Genomic DNA, 23,322 nt, shown 5'->3' with positions numbered 1-23,322 from the left:
GCATGGAGATGTGCATCAAACCAGTCTCAGCACTGAAGACCACAACAACAACAACAACAAAAACCCGAAATATCATTTTGGGGTGAGACCAGCGTCAATTTCGATAGTTCCCATACCCAGCTGAATATAATTTAAGGGTGAGACCCGTACCCAGCAACAGATGGTTTTGCATTTGAGGGTTGGCCTATTTTTCTGCGTATGCCTTCGTATCTGCTTTTGTAACCAGAGTAAGAGTCTTTGGCACTGTATTGTTAAGTGAACATAGGTTCTTAAAGTTATGTTTTTGACAGATGGAGTACTCAAATAACGAAAATTAGATGTCGTTCTTGGTTTAATACTTGGTATTTTACAAAATGTACTAACAAATCTAAAAATGTACAATGAAGAATATACTGTGAGTTTGTCTAGTACATTCCTATTTTATGTTTATCTTCCAACTTGACATTCACACTGAAATGTATGAAGTTGACATTGTATTTATTGTCTTTTATTTTAGTAATTACTCCTATTTTATGCTGGAATATTCTACTTTACAATGTATCGATGTTCTGGCCACTGACTTGTACACTTGTCATGTGATTAACTATCTAATATCCACCCTCTCCCATTGCACCATCTGTATATTTTGTGCTACTTCTGTGTTATATTCTTACCACTGTCGGCGAACTGCACCTTGTAGCACCAGATATGAATGAGTTCTTGATATTGTGTTGGTGCCTGTAGTTCAACTGCCGTAATTATTAATACTTTACATTTATGTAGTGTTTCAATTTTGCGGCACTTTTTCCCTTATCCAAACTTGGATTTGAATATTATCTGCTAGCTAGCTCGAAGGAGGTCGTCATTAACAGGAGAATGTGGTTCAGGTCACTATATCAACGTAGATCACAGTCTCCTAAAGTATGACTTCGGTTATGAAATCGAGGAATGCATGAGACAGCTGATAACGAATGAAGATTGCTGAGACAGGAGCACACATAGAGGGGACCCGAACTTCAAAAATAGTTCAAATGGCTCAGAGCTCTATGGGACTTAACTTCTGAGGTCATCAGTCCCCTACAACTTAGAACTACTTAAAGCTAACTAGCCTACACACACATCCATCCCCGAGGCAGGATTCGAACCTGCGACCGTAGCGGTCGCACGGTTCCAGACTTTAGCGCCTAGAACCGTTCGGCGACCCCGGCCGCCTACACGCAACATTCCAGCTGTGACGCGTCATACGTTTTGTTCGCAGGCATCATGCAGCTGGCGCTGCTTGCGCCATACGGCAACCTGGCGGCTGCGCTGGCGCCAACGCTGCTGGCGCCACCCAAGATACACGTCACGGACGAGCACGACCGCACTGTGAGCCCGCAGCCAGGTGAGTGGCTGTTGTAGCGGGGCGGGGGAACCAACGGGGTACGGTCTACTGGCGCGAGTGTATCAGGGTCAGAATACGGTCTTCATGAAGGGTGCGCGGACAACGAATAGAGGCTGGCCGATTTTATCGTAATCAAAAGGTTCACCAAAAGTGGCGTCGTACATCCACAAAGAACATCCGTTAAGGAACGTGGAAATCTCTGGATTGGGACGCACTCCCAGGGGAACGGCTGAGACGTGAATGTGAGAAGGGTGGCAGATATTGATTTGGATCACTATTCGGTGCTGGTCGAGTTCAGGTAGAGGATATCGACAACAACGTATAGCCGTGTAAAAACAGACAAGAACTCTAATGTGGACCCAGTCATCACCAATGTGATGAGGAGAGCAGAGATCCAAAGGCTGATGGATGTAGGAACGAGTGTCGTTGAGGAGGAAGTACAATGGAAACTAATGGAGAAAACAATACGACAGACGATGACGTCCACTCTGGAACTCCATAACTGGGTTAGATGATGTGAGCGGTACGATAATGATTGTTGGAATGCTGCTGAGAAACGAAACAATACCAAGAAGAAGATGGTCCTGTAAGGAACATAAGCTGCCAGAGAAAAGTAAGAAGAAATGAGATATAAAGCAAATACTATTTGGAGAAGGATAAAGGCAGAATTTGAGATAAATAGACGAAAGATATCTACGTACTCAGAAATGAGAAGTACAGGGTGCTCAATAAATATATACTTCATAATTTGCTGTACTAAACTCATGGAAGTTATAATAGTGTTAGAAGTGATCGCACAAAACTAGAAGACACAGTTGCACACGTTTCTGCAAGTTCTAGAAGTCGTTATGCAGAACACTGGGAGCGATTTCGGGAATGTGACGTGTAAGTTCAGCTTGGATTTCTTGTATGGTGTGAAGTTTGCCTCCGTATGCCTTTTCCTTCAACGTACTCCATATAAATTAGTCCAGGAGACTCAAGTCGGATGAACGCGGAGGCCAGAGTCCTCTAGAGATGATGTCGTTTAAAGTTTGTCGCCTTCCGGGCAGCACGTGCACTCGCCCATCCTGTTGGAACCAGGCGTTCTCAATGTCTGCTCATTCTGTTAACCTGCGAAGGGCTCCCCAATACAGGTGCAGTACCGTTCTGTATTTACGGTGTCCTGAAAGAAGATAAGCCCCTTGGCGCGTTTGCGAGTCAAGGCGCACCAAACACCAACCTCTTGATCATGCTATGGAGACACCTTAAATTCATGCGGATTCTCCGTGGTCCACGCACGACTAATCTGGCCATTCACGTAACCGGTGAGGTGAGACTATGCCTCATCCGTGAGAAACGTTGTGCCAAAAATCCGCTCGCCATTGTCCTGCAGGAAGTACTAACAAAGAAGTAACTCTTTTGGAACATTTTACAACAAATGAACACTTTTCGCGTTTTGTCGTAAATATTGCTGCTAATCCTCGTCTCTTGGCAAATATTACGCTCCTAGATCAAGTCGGAGGCGTGTACAATGGCTGAATAGTGAGTAATCGATTACTAAAACATCTAACATAAATCGTCGTACTTGTCGATTGCAGTGACTTTGAAGCTTCTATTTTGTACTCTACGAAGGCACCAGACATCTTAGTACGTGACACTAATTTCCACTCTATACCTGTAACCAGTCCTCAGAGAATTCGAACTATGTAATGGTCGAACATTACGATACTCAATATAGAAATGACGAAGAAGTATCTTTTTTGTAACATTTTACTACAAATGAAAACTTTTACCGTATTGTGGTAAATATTGCAGCTAATCCTCGCCTCTTGCCAAATATTACGCTCCCAGGTGGAGTGGAAAGCGCCTTCAATGGCTAATAAATGAGTTATGGATTATCAGAATATCTAATACAAATGGCGGTACGTGTCGACTGCAATGACTTAGAATCTTCTATTTTGTACACAACGAAGGGGTCAGGTACCTTAGACATCTTCACTCCTGCGAACTTTGCTACAAATGCAGCTTGTAGTGCTGAGGGAAACTTGTCTGCATTGCGGAACACGTGCTCCACAAGAAACACTCTTTGTTCACTCATCAGCGTGATGACCTGGATCGTAGTGATGTCAGACAAGATGTTGGTCTTTAATAAAACCGGACCGGCGAACAAATACAAATACCTGGTAAAAATATGGTAAATGATGGAAAATGCTGTATTAATGATTGACAATCATATCAGTCATCACTTAGCACACCACAACATGGCACTGCATATCCACTTTCTGAACACCCAGTATGTTAGAAAAAATTCTAAGGGAATAATAGAGAGAAAACAAGGACAGTTCCAACAAGAACAGTATGTAGAGACAAAGAATAAAACGTGATAAGAAATCTAAAGAGAAATATAGAAGGATGGGTTGTATATTTTAAAGAACTGTTGATATATGGTGAAATTCAGGAAAGAAAGGAACATATGGAACGAAGTGATGATGATGAAGAGAAACAGACATTGGAAGGAGTGCTTGTACCGTTAAGAAGGTGAGATACTACACAGTTGTGGGGGAAGATAAGATACCAAGTGTAATGTCCGAAGATGGCGATATAGGGTTAGGCACGGACTGGTTAAGACAAATATGAAGAAGTGAAATACGGCGAACAAACTGGAACACAGGTATTATTACGTGATCACTTAAGAAGGGTGTACAAAACTACTTGTAATTACTACAGAGGCATATCGTTGGGAAACGCTGTCTACACAATATTTCCAAGGATACCCAACAATTGCCACAGTTTCGGAGTACCACTATAGTTTCGGGCAGGAACTAGGAGATAGCCCTCAGTTTAGTAAGTTCAATGCAGGCGTGGATTAACTGTGGGGAGACTGAGACTGCGGTGGCTGGGAGACGTAGAGACGGTTCTGACAGGCTCAGAAATGTGAACCTGGAGGAGGCTCGCAAAGCAGGGAGGTTCTTGGAAGAGGGCGGTCCTTTTCGGGGCCTGGGCCTTTCATGGACTGTAGCTCTAGAAAAGAATAAGAAGGAGAAGAAGAAGACGACGACAGAGGACGTGATGAAACCCATCCTTTGTGCAGTTGTCTATTTTTTGCTGAAAATCTTATTCAAATTTTGTGCATTGTATTTATGACCAGCTATATCCTGCAGATCGTAGATTGTAATGACAAAGTATGGTTTTATGTCCCCTTCTGGGAACAATATACGAGTGCCCGTTCGTCATGGACTACCTCAAGCTGTTGCCGTATCAGCTTCTGCAGCCCCTGGAGCTGGATCCCCCTGATGTCCACAGCGGACAGCCTGCTGGGCCCGGCCAGCCCGCCGCCGGCGGTGACGGTGCGGCCCCCGACGCCCACGATGCCGCCGCCGACGCATCCCCCGACGCCGACGCCGACGCCGCCTCCGATGCTGCCGGCGCCGACCAGCCCAGTGGCGGGCGCCTCCCACTTCCACCCCCACACAGACGCCTCCCGGCGCTGCAGCCTCGCTGCCGGGGGTCCGTGCTTGCCACCCGCTCACGGTAAGGGTGGTCCCTGACACTCAGTCTCTCTCTGTCTCTCTCTCCCTCTCTCTCTCTCCCTCACACACACACACACACACACACACACACACACACACACACACACGACCATCACCCCACCCACCCACGTATCAACATGGTGAGTGCCGTTGGGTTTTGCGTTAAGCTGTTTTTTGACGCTGTGACCAATAATTATATCACCAGTTGTGATAGAAACTAGGCCGTAAACATGCATACTTTTGTAGGAGGGTTGGCTGAAAAGTAATGCCTCCATCTTCGTTAACTCTTCAACAGTTGGCAGCATTGCCATGCGCCAGGTATTGGCTTGTTCCATAGCCTCTTCTCTACAGCTCCAGGTGGCGGGAAGCCTCAGTGTTGAACGGTCGTGTTGTTACAGTGTAAAGTGTGGGACCCTGCGCGTACTGTCGGTCAGTGCTATTTCAGCAACGAGCAGTCATTGAGTTCTTGTCAACAGAAGGCGTCGTCCCGAAGGACATTCATCATAGAATGAAAGCAGTTTACGGTGATTGCGTTGATGTAAGTTCAGTGCAACGCTGGGCGAGTAACTTTAAAGACGCTGAGGCGGCAAAATCTGACCTGCGTGACAAACTAAGAGTTGTACGTTCTGTGACGGCAACCATAGAGTTTCATGAGCAAGATGTTAACACACTGATTCAGGACGATCGTCGTAACACTCAAAGAGAAATTGCAAGCACAATCGACATTTTACAAGAACGTGTGGGTCACATTATTGCTTTGCTTGGCAAACCACACACTTCACGTGCCACCACAGCAGAAGTTCGCTGAATCTCACCACCGTACAGTATCCTCCATACAGTCGAGACTTGGCACTGTCTGACTTCCATCTGTTCCCGATAGTGAAAGACGATCTGCGGGGACATCGTTACGATTCTGATGAAGGTGCTGAGAGAACTGCGAGACTCTGGTTGTCGACTTCTTGCGTGACAGCTTCAGAAAACTTCTTCACCATTGGCAGAAATGTGTACAATTGGGTGGTTATTATGGCGAAAAGTGTCTTTCGTAATTAAAGATCACATTCTAACGATTATTTCTGCATTTGATTTGTTAAAATATTCCCATCCAAACCCAATTAACGAAGCTGGAGGCATTACTTTTCATTCATCCCTCGTACTCCATACATTACTGTGTGATATTTAACTTTAAATGAAGATAGGTTCTCATAGATACTAATGGTCTGCTCATGCATAACAATTTTATATATATGTTATAGTGGAACACCGAAATCTCGAGAATATCGACTTTCTCCGGTGAATGTCAACATTCACGTAGTCGCTTAGTGTATGTCCGAAATATTTGATAAATACCCTCATTCCTGACTTACACAGGGAAATGCACTATTGGTGAATGTTGAACATGTTGGAGATTTATATTTTCTTCTCCGTAATTCAGTCGCTATAAAACATCACAAGGGTTACGTAGCTTTTTCGCCTCTCTTTCTGAAAGGAATGGCCAAGGATTTAGAATACGCAGTACATTCTACATAAGATAAGAAAGTAATAGTTATAAGAAAATTACGTATGTGATTCAAATCTTATTTATTGCAGCAACTTAAACTATTCAGACACTCTGAATGGGACAAGAGTCCCTTGCTTTTACAACTGCATGTATTTGTGGAACACCTTCTTCTGCAATGACAGCGTGCATAGTCTTGTGCGCCGCTTCTCGAATTAGCTGCAGCTGCTTCCCTCAGCGACGTTTCTTGAAAAGAAAGCTCATCTATGGGAAGTAACTTTTCTTTACAAATTACGAAGTGATTACGTGCGTAAAACTGTTTGAGGGTACCATTTTTATTTGCCATTTTATAGAACTCAGAGTCTTCTATTCCAACAACAAGCCCTACACATTTCTGCTATCTGTACGACCTCGTGTTTTTCAGACAGAATTTGATGTGAAGACGCTGTAGGTTGAAGATCGCCTTCAATATTTTTCTTTGGAATTTGGTTTTCGGTATGACCACTTCTCAATTTTTTTTATAAGCATTTTTTCTTCAAACTGTTCTCAGGTTTCAGTAGTATTGGCAATTTCTTCGAGTTGATTTTCAGTTTCGATACTTGAGACTTGTTCGCCAGACGAAAAAGACGATGCTATGCCTCTTTTTGCTTAACGCCAAACATGGCTTCGTAAGGACTTCGGCGTATTCCTTCGTGGTACGTAGTCTTCTTGGTAAATTGAACAAAAGATAAACCATCTGACCATATACCGTACAATTCTTCATTGGTAACATAATACTGTACGTTCGTTTCCCCAGATTTTAATGGCACAATTAACATCTCTCCATCATTAATTTTGTAAAACATCAAAACGTTCTATTCCTCTGTATTCCAAAGGTGTGTTGCATTTAATTTTAGCAGAAACAAGAAACTGTTTTAGAATGCTTTTCTTGAGATAAATAAAAACAATTGTTTTCTCGTTTACCCGCTATTAATGCATTTAAATTTCAATTAAAATGATCACAATTTACTGCAGTATCCATTTACTATAAATTAGGTTATCGGAAAAAATTTAAGAATACGTTGCTCGCGTTATCAAAGCTTGTATAAAACTGACAAAGCTGATTTACTCCGAGTAGAACAAAGGATTTAGCGGGAGAGAGCCAGTCGTTTGTTTTTTGACTCTTCTATTTTGGAGCTCCACCAGAACATATCTGTGAGTGTCGACATACACCGGAGAGGCTCCGCATGTACAACAATGTAATGAAATAATAGATCTTTCACCGACGTATTTGGTATTTGTTGATATTCTCCAGTTTCGGTCATTGACGGTAATATATGTACATATATGTAATGCCACTACCTCCGTTAATTAAGCTTTGTTTCAACGGATCTTCTGATTGTATATTCTCTAGTTCTGATCTTTTTAATGTTTTTGCACGTTCCCTTGTAAATCTGCTGTGTCGAATAGTTTTAAGCCAAAGAAATATGTACATATGTTTTAGTCTATTATGCTGGATGTAGACGGAGATTTAGTTTAACGCCACTAATAAATATGTACACATGCTTTTGTCCATTGTATTGGATGTACACAGAGATTTGCTTTCACGTCACCACTTTCATTTTTAAGCTTTGAGCGCTATTATGTTTACCAGTCACTTTCTCTAAGTTTGCTTTGTACTCCCTGATGTACACTACATGTATTATCTTTCATTACGCAGCGACCTGAAGATGGCATAATAAAGTATTGCAACTGGTAACATCGAAAATAAAATAAAATAGCATCTTACGTTCCACGGCTTTTAGTGAATTTCACTGACACTGACGATCACTAGAATAAAGAAGCTGGTGAGTCCTGATGACGGTTAGCCCGCCCAGCTAGGACCGCGGTCTAACGCGCTGCACTGCTTTCCCGCCTGTCCATCGCTTCCAGGTCCTAGGGTTAATACAATGCACTACAGCACGATTACATCAACTGAGAGCACTGGCTGTTCCTGCACAATATATGGTGAATATGGAGATGTATCACCCCACATGCGACAGTTGCGTGCAATCACGGTACCGTGTAGTAGGCGGCTACACGGGTAGCGGGGGATGTGTGGAAGGGACTTGGCGGATTTTTAGGTTTGGGGGAAAAGACCAAACAACGAGGTCATCGGTCGCACTGGATTAGGGAAGGAAGTCTGCCGTGCCCTTTCAAAGGAACCAACACGGCATTTGCCTGGAGCGATTTAGGGAAATCACGGAAAACCTAAATCAGGATGGTCGGACGTGGGATTGAACCGTCGTCCTCCCGAATGCGAGTCCAGTGTAGGTTTTTTAGGTTAGAGGCTGTCAGGGAACCACCTTCTGGGACGTCCGTCTAAAAGTTGGCATGTAAAACACAGTAAGGTAGTTGTAGAAATGATTGGCATTGTAGTTGTAAATTGTCGTAGTTATGTAATGATATTGAAGTGTAAACGTGAAGGGGGACACGTACAGCACAAAAGCGTCCAAGCTGGCCTCGTCTGTTGACTGCCAGACCGCCGACAGTTGAAGAGGGTCGTAATGTGTAATAGGCAGACATCTATCCAGACCAAGAATTCTGAAGTGCATCAGGATCCACTGCAACTACTATGACAGTTCGGTAGGAGGTGAGGAAACTCGGATTTCATTGTCGAGCGGCTGCTCGTAAGCCACACATCGTGCCGGTAAATGCCAAACGACGGCTCGCTCGGTGTAAGGAACGTAAACATTGTACCATTGAACAGTGGAAAAACGTTGTGTGAAGTGGGCAGTCACGGTTCACAATGTGGCGACCCGATGGCAGGGTGTGGATACGGTGAATGCCCGGCCAGCGTATGTAGAGCCAACAGTAAAATTCGGAAGCGGTGGTGTTATGCTGTGGTCGTGTTTTTCGTGGAGGAGGCTTCCACTCCTCGTTGCTTTACGTGGCACTGTCGCAGCACAAGCTACATTGATGTTTTAAGCACCTTCTTGCTTCCAATTGTAGAAGAGGAATTCGGGGATGGCGACTGCATCTTTCAACACGATCGAGCGCCTGTTCATAATGCACGGCCTGCGGCAGAGTGGGTACACGACAGCAACATCCCTGTAATGGACTGGCCTGCGCAGAGTGCTCACCTGATTGCTACAGAGCACCTTTGGGATGTCTTGGATCGCCCAAAGGACAAGTCAGTAGAACGCCGGTTTCTGCCTTGTGACTGGTAATACGTGGCCACTCACGGTGTCCTATCCTTCGCAAAACTCTTCTTCTCAGAGCATCACTTGCCCCCTGTCTGCTCTACTATTTGTGAGATCGATTTACATCTCGCCCTGGAATTTCCACCCTCTACAGCTCGCTATGGAATGAGGGGAGTTATTCCCTGACACGTTCTATCGTCCTGCTCCTTCTTCGTCTGCTCGCCGTTTCTCCTCATTTTCAACGTCTTCCCTAGCACCACACACCAAACGTTTCGCATCTCTTCCTAACGCCACGCCTCACACACAAATAAAGAAAAGATGTGATGTGGACATGTGTCCGCAAACGCTTAATTTCCATGTTAGAGATCAATTTAGATTCGTCAGTATGTACTGTACTCCCTCGATTCACCGCCAGTTGGCCTAATTCAAGGAAGGTAATGTTGACATCGGTGCCTGTGTTGACATGCGACTCATTGCCCTGCAGTACTAGCATCAAGCGCATCAGTACGTAGCATCAACAGGTTAGTGTTCATCACGAACGTGGTTTCGCAGTCAGTGGAATGTTTACAAATGCGTTGTTGGCAGATGCCCATTTGATGTACGGATTAGCACGGGGCAATAGCCTTGACGCGGTACGTTTGTATCGAGACAGATTTCCAGAACGAAGGTGTCCCGACTGGAAGACGTTCGAAGCAATTGATCTGCGTCTTAGGGAGCACGAAACATTCCAGCCTATGACTCGAGGCTGGGGAAGACCTAGAACGACGAGGACACCTGCAATGGACGAGGCACTTCTTCGTGCAGTTGACGATAACCCTAATGTCAGTGTCAGAGAAGTAGCTGCTGTACAAGGTAACGTTGACCACGTCACTGTATGGAGAGTGCTACGGGCGAACCACTTGTTTCTGTACCGTGTACAGCGTGTGCAGGCACTATCAGCAGCTGAATGGCCTCCACAGGTACACTTCTGCAAGTGGTTCACCCAACAGTCTGTCAATCCTCATTTCAGTGCAAATGATTTCTCTACGGACGAAGTTTCATTCCAACGTGATCAAATTGTAAATTTTCACAATCAACATGTGTGGGCTGACGAGAATCCGCACGCAATTGTGCAATCACGTCATAGACACAGATTTTCTGTGAACGTTTGGGCAGGCATTGTTGGTGATGTCTCGATTGGGCCCCATGTTGTTCCACCTACTCTCAATGGAGCACGTTATCATGATTTCATACGGGATACTCTACCTGTGCTGCTAGAACATGTGCCTTTACAATTACGACACAACATGTGGGTCACGCATGATGGAGCGTCGAAGTGTTCGTACGCTTCTCAACAACAGATTCAGTGACCGATGCATTGGTAGAGGCAGACCAATTCTGTGGCCTCCACGCTCTCCTGACCTCAATCCTTCAAGAACTGGACCAACGACGACTGAAGAGAATCGTTCGTCGTAAAAGAAGTGCGACCCTTCCACAAATTGCTGCAGATTTCAGTACTGGGCCATTAACAAGCATCACCATCCGAACCACTCAACGAGACATCATCGACACGGGACGTGGGTGCTGAAGGCCCACTCATGTACCCTTGGTGACTGTACGACACAAAGCTTTACGCCTGTCCTGGGCCCGTAAACACCGTCAGTGGACTGTTGATGATTGGACATTTGTTGCCTGGTCGATGGAGTCTCGTTTGAAATTGCATTGATTGGATGGACGTGTGCTGGTATGGAGACAACATCATGAATGCTTGGACCCATGAAATTTTGCTGGAAAAGTCCACAGTTCGTCTGTGTGCGGCACACAATTTTAGTCTGTGAGGAAGTTTCATATAAGCGTACACTCCACTGCTGAGTGAAAATTTCGATCTGGAAGTATCCCCCAGGCTGTGTCTAAGCAATGTCTCCGCAATATCCTTTCTTTCAGGAGTACTAGTTCTGCAAGTTTCGCAGAAGAGCTTCTGTGTGGTTTGGAAGGTAGGAGAGGAGGTACAGGTAGAAGTAAATTGTGAGGACGAGGCGTGAGTAGTGCTTGGGTTGTTCAGTTGGTAGAACACTTATCCGCGATAGGCAAAGGTCCCGACTTCGAGTCTGGGTCCATCAGACAGTTTTGCTCTGCCAGGAAGTTTCATATCACCCCACAATCCGCTAGGGAGTGAAAATTTCATTTCTTCAAACCAGTCGTAAAAACTTGTGGGTCAGTGACATCACCCATTTTCTCCCAAAAAAATTCCATCGTTGTTTAGGAAATTAAAATCCGAGAATTGCTGAAACTGGTCTCCAACAGACCGAACACATCCACTGCCTGTGCAGAGAGCAAGAGGCGCAGGGCAGGGTGGCATGGACAACGGCACAGCACCAGTAGACCAATACATTTTACGTTCATTTTCAAGTTGTGAGCTATAATGTAGTTTCGCCGGCTACAGCGTGGCGTGACAAACCCTCGCAAACGGTGTCGGCAGGGGGCGGCCGCCGGCGGTCGTCGGCGCAGATGAGGGCGGGCCCGCAGCAGGGGCAGAGCCAGGGGCGGCCCACCAGCCCCGCCCTCGGGGGCTGCAGCCGCGCCAACACGGCGCCGCCCCACAGCCCGCGCCCCACCAGGCAGCGCGACGCCCGCAGCCGACGCAGCCTCGCCTCCGCCTCCGCCCTGCACGGCAAGTGCCCTCTGCCACTCACCGGACGCTACGCAGTCGGGGAGAGCTGTGGTCCCACGAGGCGGAATGCATCACACACAGCTGCGATCACTTTTCTGTTTTGCAACTGGAACATTTTCTGCGTCAGTCACTTGTTTACTTAGCGTTTCGACGGTTCCCACAATCATCTTCAGGTGGAGAATTGTTTGTTTACATGGCTGGTGTTGGTAGAGAGTACAGACGTCTCTTCAAAGTAGGAGACCGAGGGATGCGTAGGTTATGTTGCTTTAATAATGACAAAAATTGCTTATTTAGAAAGCGCACTTTCGAGGGTAAAAATTATAAATTTCTGACAGTCACTAGGACTTACATTGAACTGAATTTTGCAGCTGTCCGCATTCTGTTGCAACCCATACCTATTTTTAAGTAGGAAAACATATTTATATACATAACCATTTAATCTTTTATTTTGGTGGCCAGTGCTGCAGCCCATTCACATTTTTAAAGAAAATACAAGAAAAACTTACTAATGTATATATAAGCACCTAATATAATAACTAAGCTTTCACATGTCCACATTCTGGTGCAGCCTATTTATATTTTTAAAAAAGAAAAATATATTTATGTAGAAACCAATTAAAATTTTATAATAATCAATTAAGGATGGGGCTGTCTTCTTGCAAGTACACACATAATAGTTTTATAATAGAAACACGTATCATCACAGTTCTCGAATTCTGAGTGGGGTTTTTATTGTTTTGTCGAACTACATACATACAGGTTATCTTTAGATTAAGGAATCTGTTACATGAGATTTTGTTGTCAACTTTGGCCAAAAGCGGGCACATGAAACGATTTTTACCAGAACATGCATTTCATTACATGTTAAACCAAAACTTCAATGGAGATGCTTTTCTGACATCCCTCATGGTGTTTTAATTCTGAACCGATGGCTGATTTCAGGTGGCTGACACAGGACACAAACAATGTCAAATAAAAGTGCACATACAATTTAAATGAAAAAAAATAATTGTAATATATCATATTCACTAACCTAAAAATGACCTGTATGTATGAAATACAGTAAAAAATAAAAAAAAACCTGCTGGGGATGCCACAACTGTAGTGAACCATGTTTGGGAGATAAAACATAACATTAATTCGTTAACTTGCAAAAATACCCAACCATTCTTAATTCTTTATTATTTTTCAGCCAGCAAAGGAACTGAACTCAAAACTCCAATGTGATAAGCTTTTATCTTTATCTTTATAAGAAATGTAAACAACCATATCTGTAACATGTACAATATCTTTGAAGTCACAGCATAAATATAATAACAGTGGAGAGGACATCATGCAACCGTTATGCATACGTTTATGACCTGCCACAAATTCAAGTTTTCTAACCTCAGACGTGCCATATGCTAAGTAACCAATTTTTATCATTAGGAAAAGTTGCAACATAAACCTACATTGGTCGTGGTCTGCTGCTGTTTAAAGACGTATGTACACCTCACCAACAAATAGTTCTCCACCTGAAGATGATGATGTGAACCATCGAAATACGCAGTGGCGGAACAAAAGGTGACTGAGGAGAAAACTGTTTCATTTGTATTTGCCAACAGTTACAGCTTTCATAATGCCCTTACAGACAAATATTCAGATGTTGACTACACCATTAGAAATAGCAATAAACAGGAGTGATAGCAAATACTGTAATGTGACTTACAGTGTGTAAAGAGTACAGATTAGAGACTATAGTAGTAGCAGGTAATATCAGCCTGCACAGTGTGTGGAGTACAGTAGTGCTCGCCAACTGTGGCAGCAGCAGCAGGTCGGACTCTTTCGGAAATTGAGTTGCGATGAGCTTGAGTGACAGATACGGTATGAAGTAAGTGGTTGGTTTATTTCTTAATATTATCCCCCTCGATTCACCAGATTTCTTATTAAGCGTGCATGTGACACACACACATACACACACACACACACACACACACACACACACACACACACACACACATATATATATATATATATATATATATATATATATATATATATATGCATGACATGTACACACACACAACAATGAAAATATTTATATGGCTATAGCTGCCCATTTACTAATTTTTCTGTTCAATAATTTCTCTGTTCCTTAAAAGGGGTTGCTACCAAGAAACGTGTTTAACCAATGGAGGAAATTATTTTTCTTATTTGTCAGAGTGTAGAGTGTAAAACATGTATATGGCTGCATAATTTATCCCTTTTACCATAAATCTAGAGCCATTAAAGGGCAATGCAGAAAGCTTTTCGTTCTAGTGCAGTATTCGTAAATGTACCTCACACTCTGAAACTGGTATCGATTGCTAATAAATTTCATAAATATATTTATACAATTGTACTGTGATGCTATGGTTAATGTACAGAACTGGTTAAAGAGATGTATGCGATAGGTTTATCTGTGAACTTGACATGTAATTCTAATTAATTTCTTTCACACAGAGTCACCACATAATATTATTACAAAATACATCACTGAAGCAAAATATGTGAACTTGCTGACTTTTAACTGTGTACAATTTAGGGTTTCATCAATACTCGCACCTAAGGGCTTACAACTTTCTATCCTGTGAATTATTTATTGTTGCCATAGTCGTATGATACTGGATGAGCTATAATTTTTAAAAGTTTGCAGATAACGCATTTCGGCGGACCAATCAATTATTACCATAAAAACAATAGATGCTACTTTTCGCATTGATGCTTATTTGTTCAACTTCATACCATTTGCAAAACTGAAGTATTTATGCTTCCTGATTCAGAGCCGTAGAGAAGGGGGATATGCTGGAAGAACGTTAGTGTTTAAATCCTGTCGTACCACCAATGTGTTTTCTTGCCGTGAAGCTTATCAAGTATCTCTCATTTTATAACTTGTTCGGCGTTGGAAAACCTTCTAAGTTCTGTTTCTTAAATAAGAGAAACCCCTGAGACATCCCCCCCTTCCCCACCTTCTCACACAGCACTTTGGGAAATACCCAGCTGATACAAGCACATGTTGGATATCAAATCAATTGAGTAATTAAATAATTAAGTAATTAAATCAATCAATTCATTAACCATTCAAATTCTGCGAAATACCCCAGCTCTCTCCTCCCATGCCAGACTCCAACCCATCCCCTTCTGGAAATTGGCGGGAAAAGGCCTCAGTCTGCGCTGGAGATGAACGATCCCACGATACGAAATACAAGTCAATGTCAACACTGAAGCACAGGATATAGCGTTAATTATTAAGTTCAATTTCCAGAGGATGAGTCACGTTATTTAGCGGGGAAAGCTCAGATCCAGCAGATACATGTCCTAGTTATGTCATTTGACCATTGAAGATTGGAGGGGTTGCCTTGTTTGAAAATTTTCGCATGTCTTCTCACTTATTTAGCGGGGAAAGCTCAGATCCAGCAGCTACATGTCCTAGTTATGTCATTTGACCATTGCAGATTGGAGGGGTTGCCTTGTTTGAAAATTTTCGCATGTCTGCTCACTTTGAAATGCAGGCACGGACACAGCCACCAGCAGAGGATGTCCCACTCACACCCTCGCCCTCTCCCTCCTCCCACGCCTACCCGAAAGAAATCGCTGAGCTGCTGGAATAGAAGGATCTCACGACAGTAAATTCAATTACATGGCAAAGAATACATTATTTATGAAATTCAGTTCACAGAAGTTGGATCTCTTTTTCATTTGGTGGGAGATGCTCCCTGACGTCGCGTCAATCAGACCATACCGTACCCACAACTGACCAGGACCTGCCGCAGCTGCGAGACCGTGCTCTTACGGTTGCGGTCTCCAGTTCAGAGACAGGTTAGGTGTAGCTCTCCATGATACTCTATCCTGTGCAAGCTTCTACATCTACTACAACGTACATCCTTCTGAATCTGCTTAGTGTATTCATTTCTTCGTCTCCCTCCACGCTTCCATCCAGTAGTAAATTAATGATCCCTTGATTCCTCACAACGTGTCCTACCAATCTATCCTTTCTTCTAGTCAAGTTGCTACACAAATTCCTCTTCTCCCCAATTCTCTTCTGTAGCTCCTAATTAGTTACGTGATTGACCTATTTAATCTTGAGCATTCTCCTGTAGCACAACATTTCGAAAGCTTCTATTCTCCTCTTGCCTAAACTATTTATCCTTCAAGTTTCACTTCCGTACATGGCTACAGTCCATACAAATACAACCGTGCTAATCCTCCGCAAACCTAGCGTCAGGTAAGTGGCATTCCAATGAAATTTTTACCATACACACTTGCTGTCTCTGTCTCTCTCTCTCTCTCTCTCTCTCTCTCTCTCTCTCTCTCTCTCTCTTCCTCTCTCGACTTCTCTCGAGTTCTCTGTCTCAAGTGGTTGCTTCCTGTTTCTGTGAAGCAACATATGCAAACACACACGCAACAAGATGTCCTCCCACCCCCATCACTCGTCCATTTCATCCCCCTCCTCTGTCCGCCACGCCACTCATACAGACCTCTGGCGTTGGCACTCAGCATGTCGCATCGATCTCACGCTTCCACTGCTACGGAAAGCTGTAGCGGATGCAACAAAGACACCCGAGAAAAAGTGGGTAGTGTCTGTTATGTGCCACAATAGCTCCGTCTTTGTCCTGAACGAAGCAGTGGGTACCTGTTAAACCCCCTGCTGTGTATGTCTTGGAAATATTCCATAACTCTATCAGATCGATTGACTAATTGATTAAATCAGTATCCTTTGTGCATGGACAGTTTTCCCTTTGCATCCTATTGATGGATACTAGGACAGTTATATCTGGCAGGATTCGATCTTACAACTGACTGGTTTCCAAACCCTATTCTTCCCCCGCATTTTTTCCCTTGCCTCCTACTGGTGCATACAGTTGGGTCATTTGGTAGGAAGTCCATTATATGTTATTTCCTTAAACAATTTTCGGGAGGGGGTGGACAGATGCATGCTCAAAATATCATTTTCGGAAACAATAAATTGATTCATCTGGAATTTATTGTTCCGAATGGGTTTCTAAGGCACTATAGAATTCATAAGTTGTGAAACGTCCCCTTAGACAAATTTATGAATTACTGTACTGATAAACCTCTTACGTCATTTGATTTTCAAAAAGCTGAGACAAACTAAACGTGCTCAGATATTTCTCTCTTTACTTATTCTGATCATGACTAAACTGACACACAATATTTTTAGCGCAACGCAATCTGACTTTCCAAAATCCCTACAAAAGACTGTCCCTGACTAACAATAACCTATACCTTTCACGAATCAGTTACCTCACAAAAATATTCGTTACTCGAACTACTGCAATATAGCGAGCGCCAATACTGCCAGCTAAATAAAATATTCTAACTACGCAAGGCACTAACTACTGATAGGCATAGTTAGCAAATGAAAGATTTTGATAGAGAACGAACAGCGTATGTACCTTAATAGTGTTCAAAAGTCATAACATATATATATATATATATATATATATATATATATATATATATATATCAGTTCATGACATCCAGTCTTACAAATTTACTGTCTCTGATGCACACACGTCCAGATCATCCGCTCTCAAAACCCCGCCATCTCCCTCCCCACATCCACCACTGCTGGCTGCTCACCTCCAACTGCGCAACGCTGCCTGCTGTTCACACGCAACTGCCCAACACTACAATAGAGAATATTACAACAATGCAAACCAGCCACAGACTGCACACAGCAGAGCCAGTGATTTTCATACAGAGCGCTACGTGGCGTTATCAATATAGAAATCTAAACAGCCTACTTACAGTTGGTGCTCTCCGCTACGTTCACAAGAAGGAGATTGGGGCTACGGCGTGAAAGGATAGAGACAATACCGCTGCAAATCTGAGTCCACTGCGATGAATTGAGAAGCACTGAACAGAGCACACTTCAGTCAAATCCGTAGTAGTAGTGTCATATGGGAATATATCAGAGATCGCTGTCAATCGGGAATTGGACGTGCGATTGGGTTTTTGAAGCAGTATTTAATTCCTAAAGTGCTTCTCTCAGCTACACTGCAACTACAGGCATGGATGCGCATTCTGCCAGACTGTACCGCCGCAACAGTGGAGAGCATACAGGAATGACTGGACTGGTAGGAAATCGGGTGTTATCGATACATCCAGCGTTAACACTTGGCAGTAATCGGTATTCAATTGCTTGATTTTCAATGGAGAATACCTGCAATACATGCGATCGCGGAGGCAGCCCTATGTGTGTGAAGCATTAGTTCACTATTAAACTATACAGAGGGCCCCGACGGCCGGTCTTGTCCCTGTGGATGCTGGCGAGAAACGACTATCAGACCATCCGACCAGCCCCAACTTTGCTTTGTACCCACCACTCGCGACAGCCTTGAGCCGGAAATATCAATACATTCCAGCCACGCACCCTGCAAGTCAAACGCTGTCACCCTGGGAAAACAGCAACATGCATATTGCTGTAATTACAATTAAATGCTATGATTGGAGCCCCAGTCTGATGACATTCGGCAAGCAGTGGAAATACCTCCTCCTGACAAATGTGTCCCTGGGATGAATATCAATGTCTATATCCTCCTTATTTTCCACGAAATATCTGTAGTTACCCTTACGATTACTGATGCACTGAAATTGCAGTTTTCCACATCAAGTACACCTCCGTCGCGAACATACATAGTCATATCTTTGCACATGGCGGAACACTGACCACACGAACTTTACTTCCCAACATATACTTTAGAAGCGTCCTGATCACAGCGAAAGGATCACATATCCCAGACTAGTACTTTGCCCATTATTGAATGCTGGTGACACCAAACAATACCGAGCAAAAATTTTCAATCGATGGACATGTTCCGTTTGTTTTTCTTGGGAGTCGTATTAGTGTTTCTTATGAAGAGAAAGGGACAATTTCCGTGCCACAATGGATACACCGGTTCCCGTGAGATCACCGAAGTTTGGCGCTGTCGAGCGTGGCCGGCACTTGGATGGATGACCATCTAGCCGCCTTGCGCTGTTGCCATTTTTCGGGGTGCACTCAGCCTCGTGATGGCAATTGAGGAGCTACTTGACCGAATAGTAGCGGCTCTGGTCATAGAAAACCATCACGACCACCGGGAGAGCGCTGTGCTGACCACGTCCGCATCCTAAACTGAGGATGACACAGCGGTCCGATGGTCCGGATGGGCCACTTGTGGCCTTAAGACGGAGTGCTTTACGAAGAGAAACGTAATCGTCTTATAAGCGACTAACTATTAAAAAAACTATTTTACTGCCACCCTTCATAGAAAGCGGTCTTGGTTCTACAGGCTCACACAAGTATCGCTAACGATGTAGACGTTAAAAACCAAACATATGTGATACGATTTTGCTTCCGATGAATTGGTCTCCCACACAAATATTGCGGCACTGAATGTAGAGAGTGAACACGGAGAGTGTACTAACAGACCCAACGTTAGGGTGAACGTCACCGTGGTTCAATCTCACAATAAAATCAGTGGTAGATTGAAGTCATAAGAAATGTACAAATCCAATGCCCGATACACTACCTTTCTAGATCTTTAGCGCTTTGCTTTCTGGTAGAAATTCTTTCTGCGATTTAGAATCAATTCTCAAACATGCAATGGACCCGTATGAAGAAGTCTTTTAATGGTTAGAACCAGTGGTGAATCGTATTTGTGGCACTCTCATGTCTCGAAACTGGTCATCTTCTTCGAACCAGCCTGCTAAGACAGTAAAACTCCAGGACGTATTTGACATTCTCTCAGCATCTTGCAACTACTTCTCAGTTACTGTCTCGCCCTCGCTGGATCTTTGTCCGTGTGATCACATAAATTTAAGTCGCTACTGAGCTGAACTCTGTGAGCGCTACATCTACCACCTGCATCCAAAGGAGAAACAAGGTGAGCTGAGTGAATGCGACAGGTCATTGATTCGACCACTCAGTGGAAATGAGAACATGTTGTCGTAGCTCTCCCAACCATGTACAATGCGTAAGGCCAGCAGCAAACGATGCTCTCTCCTGCAACAAAATGTAGCAGAAAAGACAGTACAAGAAGATACTAGGGTATTTCTTACTTGAAGAAGTAGGACTTCACATCCTATGGGAAGTGGAAGAAGGGAGATGTTTTTAATTATTGCATTCTGTGTGTCTCTGAACTACGTACAGAGACTGCAGACTTGCGTCTCTCAGAGCGCATCCACGTCTGTCACCTGAACATTCTCTCCCTCCTCGTTGTTTGTATCATCCAACAGAGAAAAACTATGATCTATAAAAACTTCACCAACATCAAATGGTTCAAATGGCTCTGAGCACTATGGGACTTAACATCTACATCTACATCTACACCTACATCTACATGATTACTATGCAATTCACATTTAAGTGCTTGGCAGAGGGTTCATTGAACCTCAATCATACTGTCTCTATACCATTCCACTCCCGAACAGCGCGCGGGAAAAACGAACACCTCAACCTTTCTGTTCCAGCTCTGATTTCTCTTATTTTATTTTGATGATCATTCCTACCTATGTAGTTGGGCTCAGCTAAAGACTTTCGCAATCATAAGAGAAAGTTGGTGACTGAAATTTGGTAAATAGATCTCGCCGTGACGGAAAACGTCTTTGCTTCAACGACTTCCATACAAACTCGGGTATCATATCTGCCACACTCTCTCCCCTATTACGTGATAATACAAAACGAGCTCCCCTTTTTTGCACCCTTTCGATGTCCTCCGTCAGTCCCACCTTGTAAGGATCCCACACCGCACAGCAATATTCTAACAGAGGACGAACGAGCGTAGTGTAAGCTGTCTCTTTAGTGGACTTGTTCCATCTTCTATGTGTCCTCCCTATGAAACGCAGCCTTTGGCTCGCCTTCCCTACAATATTGTGTATGTGGTCTTTCCAACTGAAGCTGTTCGTAATTTTAACACCCAGGTACTTAGTTGAATTGACAGCCTTGAGAATTGTACTATTTATCAAGTAATCGAATTCCAACCGATTTATTTTGGAACTCATGTGGATCACCTCACTTTTTTCGTTATTTAGCGTCAACTGCCACCTGCCACACCATGCAGCAATTTTTTATAAATCGCTTTGCAACTGATACTGGTCTTCGGATGACCTTACTAGACGGTAAATGACAGCATCAACTGCGAAAAACCTAAGAAAACCGCTCAGATTGTCACCCAGGTCATTTATTTAGATCAGGAACAGCAGAGGTCCCAGGACGCTTCCCTGTGGAACACCTGATATCACTTAAGTTTTACTCGATGATTTGCCGTCTGTTACTACGAACTGTGACCTTCCTGACAGGAAATCACGAATCCAGTCGTACAACTGAGACGATATCCCATAGGCCTGCAGCTTGATTAGAAGTCGCTTGTGAGGAACGGTGTCAAAAGCTTTCCGGAAATCTCGAAATACGGAATCAACTTGAGCGGCCATTACTTCGTGCGAATAAAGAGCTAGCTGCGTTGCACAAGAACGATGTTTTCTGAAACCATGCTGATTTCGTATCAATAAATCGTTCCCTTCGAGGTGATTCATAATGTTTGAATACAGTATATGCTCCAAAACCCTACTGCAAACCGACGTCAATGATATGATATCTGTAGTTCGATGGATTACTCCTAATACCCTTCTTAAACACTGGTGGGACCTGCGCAATTTTCCAATGTGTAGGTACAGATCAACCGGTGATCGTGCGGTTGTATATGATTGCTAAGTAGGGACTATTGTATCAGCGTAATCTGAAAGGAACCTAATCGATATACAATCTGGAACTGAAGACTTGCCCGTATCTTGCGATTTGAGTTGCTTCGTAATCCCTAAGGTATCTACTTCTAAGAAACTCGTGATAGCAGCTTTTCATGTTGCAAATCCTGGAATATTCCATTCGTCTTCCCTGGTGAAGGAATGTCGCAAAAATGCGTTCAATAACTACGCTTTTGTGGCACAGTCGTCGGTAACAGTACCATCGACACTGCGCAGCGAAGGTATTGATTGCGTCTTGCCGCTTGTGTACTTTACATACGACAAGGATTTCTTCGGATTTTCTACCAAATTTCGAGACAATGTTTCGCTGTGGAACCTATTGAAGGCATCTCGCATTGAAGTCCGTTCCAAATTTCGCGCGTCTGTAAATTTTAGCCAATCTTCGAGATTTCGCGATCTTCTGAACTTCGCATGCTTTTTCCGTTGCCTCTGCAACAGCGTTCGGACCTGTTTACTGTACCATGGGGGATCAGTTCCATCTCTTATCAATTTATGAGGTATGAATCTCTAAATTGCTGTTGCTACTATATCTTTCAATTTGAGCAACATATCGTCTACATTTGCATAGTTAGTTCGGAAGGAATGGAGGTTGTCTCTTAGGAAGGCTTCTATTGACACTTTATCCGCTTTTTTAAATAAAATTATTATGCGTTTGTTTCTGGTGGATTTGGAAGAAACGTTATTGAGCCTAGCTACAACGACCTTGTCATCACTAATCCCTGTATCAGTCATGATGCTCTCTATTAGCTCTGGATTGTCTGTGGCTAAGAGGACAAGTGTGTTTTTGCAACCATTTACAATTCGCGTGGGTTCGTGGACTAACTGCTCGAAATAATTTTCGGAGAAAGCATTTAGGACAATCTCGGAAGATGTTTTCTGCCTATCACCGGTTTTGAACAAGTATTTTTGCCAACATATCGAGGTAAGTTTTAAGTCCCCACCACTATAACCGTAGGAGTGGGGTATTTATTTGTTACGAGACTCAAACTTTCTCTGAACTGTTCAGCAACTATGTAATCGGAGTCTGGGGACCGGTAGAAGGAGCCAATTATTAACTTAGTTGCGCAGTTATGTATAACCTCCACCCACACCAATTCGCACGGAGTATCTAGTTAGCCTTCATTACAAGATAAACCACTACTGACAGACACACTCAATCACCAATTCTGCCTAATCTATCTTTCCTGAACACCGTCTGAGACTTGGTAAAAATATCTGCAGAACTTAATTCAGGCTTTAGCCAGCTTTCTGTACCTATAACGATTTCAGCTTCTGTGCTTTCTATTAGCGCTTGAAGGTCAGGGACTTTCCCAGCACCACTACAACAATTTACAACTACAATTCCAACTGTACCTTGATCC

At 43.5% G+C, this 23,322-nt stretch overlaps 1 protein-coding gene across 1 annotated transcript in view; it reads left to right on the top strand.

The window, feature by feature from the left end:
• LOC126295394 (uncharacterized) overlaps positions 1-23,322 on the top strand; it is a 766,077-nt gene that overhangs the window by 695,157 nt on the left and 47,598 nt on the right. Inside the window, exons 11-14 of the mRNA XM_049987875.1 lie at positions 1,238-1,363; positions 4,646-4,743; positions 6,241-6,295; positions 11,951-12,213. Of these exons, the coding sequence (XP_049843832.1) occupies positions 1,238-1,363; positions 4,646-4,743; positions 6,241-6,295; positions 11,951-12,213 (542 nt within the window). The remainder of the gene's footprint in view (positions 1-1,237; positions 1,364-4,645; positions 4,744-6,240; positions 6,296-11,950; positions 12,214-23,322) is intronic.

Source organism: Schistocerca gregaria, chromosome 11 (genome assembly GCF_023897955.1).
Source record: "Schistocerca gregaria isolate iqSchGreg1 chromosome 11, iqSchGreg1.2, whole genome shotgun sequence".
Classification (NCBI taxonomy): Eukaryota; Metazoa; Arthropoda; class Insecta; order Orthoptera; family Acrididae; genus Schistocerca; species Schistocerca gregaria.
Note: the sequence above shows the minus strand (reverse complement) of the source record. Positions and strands in the feature narration are given on the sequence as shown.